The 3,300-nt window shown below is 41.8% G+C and overlaps 1 protein-coding gene across 1 annotated transcript in view; it reads left to right on the top strand.

The window, feature by feature from the left end:
* Positions 1 to 3,300, top strand: part of sema6cb (semaphorin 6Cb) — a gene marked incomplete at its 5' end in the record, with an annotated part of 160,740 nt that overhangs the window by 98,272 nt on the left and 59,168 nt on the right. Inside the window, 1 exon segment of the mRNA XM_014021390.1 lies at positions 2,683 to 2,797. Within this exon segment, the coding sequence (XP_013876844.1) occupies positions 2,683 to 2,797 (115 nt within the window).

Raw genomic sequence — 3,300 nt, 5'->3', positions numbered from 1 at the left:
ATGGAGACTTCCTTGTATCTGAGGTAGGAAACATAGCCTTATATGGTGTTTTTGGGGTGGTAAATCTCCTCTCGCGTGCACAAGCAGCTGGATACGAACAGGTGGAATTTACGCAGCTCATTTACACACTTTTCCTGAAGATAGAAGAGTTTGTTGAATCTGACGTGACATGTTCGTACGAACCCTTCGTACGATAGAGAAATTTAGGATAAGAACACGAACATGTTCTTGCATGAGGCCCAATGTTACAGCATGTCAAAGATGATTAAAGTTATTTTCAATAATAAAATGCACACAAAAAAGGATGAAAATTACTGATTGTCAAAAAAGCCTTGACGAAAATGAGCAGTTTTCCCAATAATGATCTAATTATTACCTTCAAAATAAATACACGAGAACATTAAAATATTAAAATGTTTCTCATCTAATGAATAACTTTAGGATAAAGTTTATGTTTATTGTGCTTCCAGTATTGTGGGTCTAAAATGCCTGTGACCTCCTTACTGCCCTGAACAGTGACCCTGTCGCCTCTGTGTCATGTAGGATATGAAAAATCTCAAATGCAATTAGAAATCTTCATTTTTCTGTGTCAGGGCAGCAGGAACGGGTGTTTAAACGTCGGACGTTTTATCACCAGACGGCACAGCAAGGTCCAGCACTTAACCAGTCATTAGGCTTTCAAATCTTTACCAGTCAATTTAACACAAGTGTTTAGGGGAGCTCTCTGTACGGAGGCTAATTTTGGATCGTGCTGTAATTCTGGTGGGGATTGTTAATTCAGCAGCCCAGGTCAACAGAGAGGCGGGGGGCCACTTAATAAAGTTATTTACAAGTCCAGAGCATGTTTGCCTCAAGTTGAATTTACTTTTAGTGTAAATTTTTTTTAAATAAAATCTTAACTGGACAAAGGCTTGAGGCAGGCTAATTTTAATTTTAGTTTTGTCTCAAGGGTTTCTTTATTTTTTCTTAAAGGGAAGTCCAATCTGCTGACAGGCTGTCATTTTGTCTTCTGAAGTTCTGGACATCAGCACTCGTTGTTTAAACATTTCCATCCTGTGAGTTAATGTGCTGTTGGAAAGCAGGAGGAGAGGAGAAATTTACATTTAACTGAGTATCTGCCTTAATGGAACATTGAGCTGATATATCGCTCGCTCTGTTTGCTCCACCTCGCTAGCTTCATCTTGCAGTTTTTGTGCTCCTGCACCCACACTCTTTATGCATGAGCACACCTGATTTCTCTTAAATTGTATGCTTTTTTCCCCCTTTAGTATTTGAGTATTTTAGATGTTTTTTTTTCCCTGCAAGGTGAAGTTATTTAAATTGCAGTCATGACGACTCCAAGTTGAACTCGTGTAACCTGAGAAACAGATGATTGCTGTTTAAATGTGGGTTGACCCAGACAGTAAGACTCTCTGCTGAAATGCTTTTTTTGTTTTGTTTCCTTGTCCCTGCTTGGCTCAGTCCCCAGACACGTCTGTTCACAAATGCTTACCAGGAGACATTTATTTAAATCAGATTGACTTCTGTGACACGACTGCCTAATTTGCATCTCAGGAGGCCTTTTTTGATTATTATTATTCCCTGCTCTTCCACCTCCACTAGTGCACATTAGCATACTGTATTAGCTCGGGTTTATGAGCACAATATCCCAGACTGTAAGCTTTTAAGTATTTTTTTTATTGTGAATTATAATGTTAAGGAATCTTCAGTCATTGTTGCTTTATAACTGTATGGATGTGAAACAAACAAACGTTTGTTTGTAAAGGCAGTGACTATAAAAATAACAGGAACAAAGGTTTGTTTTGTGTTCATCTTGCAGATAAATGTCAAGGTTCAACTTTCCTTCAGTGTCAAAATAAATCTGTTAAAGGGGACCAATTATGGTTTGTTAGGATGCGAGTTCGGATACATCTGTGGGCTAAACAAAACATGTTCATTAGATTTAATACATAAAACAATTTTCAGATGAGATTTCACCTTTTCAGTTCTTCCTGTTCTGAGCTCCTTTCAGAATGACCTGTTTATGCAAACAAGCTGCTGTTTAGCAACGCCCTCCCAACCTTTTGTTTACGTTAGCTCCGCCCTCCAAACAGCATTCAGATACATGAAGATGGCTACTAGTACAAGCAGAGGTACGATGGTACAACAGTAGTAGACAGGCTGCTTACAGTGCGGCCCCCCAGGCGAGGGCTTTGTAGTGACAGACCGTAGTCGGGGGCTGTTAGTAGTTTCCAAAGTCCATCGTGAAACTATTAGCCCAAAATACAACTTTCTTTGGTGATATCGTAGGGACATGGCAAACATAAAAACAAAATTAAGCCACACCCCTCTGTTCTCCATGACTGTTGTTAAAGCAGCAAAACAAACGTGGTCTTCCTGTAATGAAGTGGGTGGGCTCTCCCCTTCGGTTACCAGGTGAGGGGCTGGGCTTTGTTGGGCGTTGTTAGCTTACCCAGATTGTGACGTAACAATCCACAGGTTTTTGAAACAACTCATTTTCTGACACTAAATATTTACATATTGCCAAAAAGAGCTGGTAGTACTTTTTTGGAGCTTGGACTGTTTCTGGAAGCAGTACAGACATAAATGAAGCATAAAAACATAAAAAGTGTTTTTTATAGGTCCCCTTTAAGTTCCGTTAGTTTCATGACTTTTATTTTCTTCATCCTTTGATCCGCGCAGCTTCGCACCTTTACCCCAGCTTCCAGGGGCTCATGTCAGACAACGACACACTCCGCCTGGGCCTGGACTTCCAAAGGATGCTGAGGATCAACCACATGCTGTACATCGCTGCCCGGTCAGTCTCGTTGTTGTTTTCTGCTAACTGTGTCCAGAAATATGAACCTTGTTTTTATTTTTTAACCAGTGGCATTAAGGCAGATGTGTGTTTAGATGCAGTATTAATATCTAATCTAAAAAGAAATTATAAACCTGAGTTCATGAAGTTGTTTTATTTTTTTTCAGCCTGATTTCACACGCTGTCCATCTCTTATCAAGAATTGTTGGGTATAGAGTGTGTATCGGGGGTATGAGTGGAATGTGGCGTCCTTGTATGTCTTTGACTGAGTGGGGGTGAGGATGAGGGTGGGATGGTGCGATTGTGTATGTTTGGGTATTTGTCAGGCTGCGGTCTGGGCTGCCCCTACTGCTGGTTTATCTGGAGGCCCACTGCTGCTCGGCCCCCCGGTGGGGCTGGCCGCCGGCGTGCTGGGGGTTCCCGGGGTCTGGGGCTGGGCGCTGGGGTGTGTGCCAGCCTGGCCTGGTGACTGCCTGTTGGGGTTTGGGGCCTCTGGGCCTGTC

This window comes from Austrofundulus limnaeus, unplaced genomic scaffold (genome assembly GCF_001266775.1).
Source record: "Austrofundulus limnaeus strain Quisiro unplaced genomic scaffold, Austrofundulus_limnaeus-1.0 Scaffold290, whole genome shotgun sequence".
Taxonomy (NCBI): Eukaryota; Metazoa; Chordata; class Actinopteri; order Cyprinodontiformes; family Rivulidae; genus Austrofundulus; species Austrofundulus limnaeus.
The sequence above is the reverse complement of the archived record's forward strand: the minus strand, read 5'-3'. Positions and strand labels throughout refer to the sequence as shown.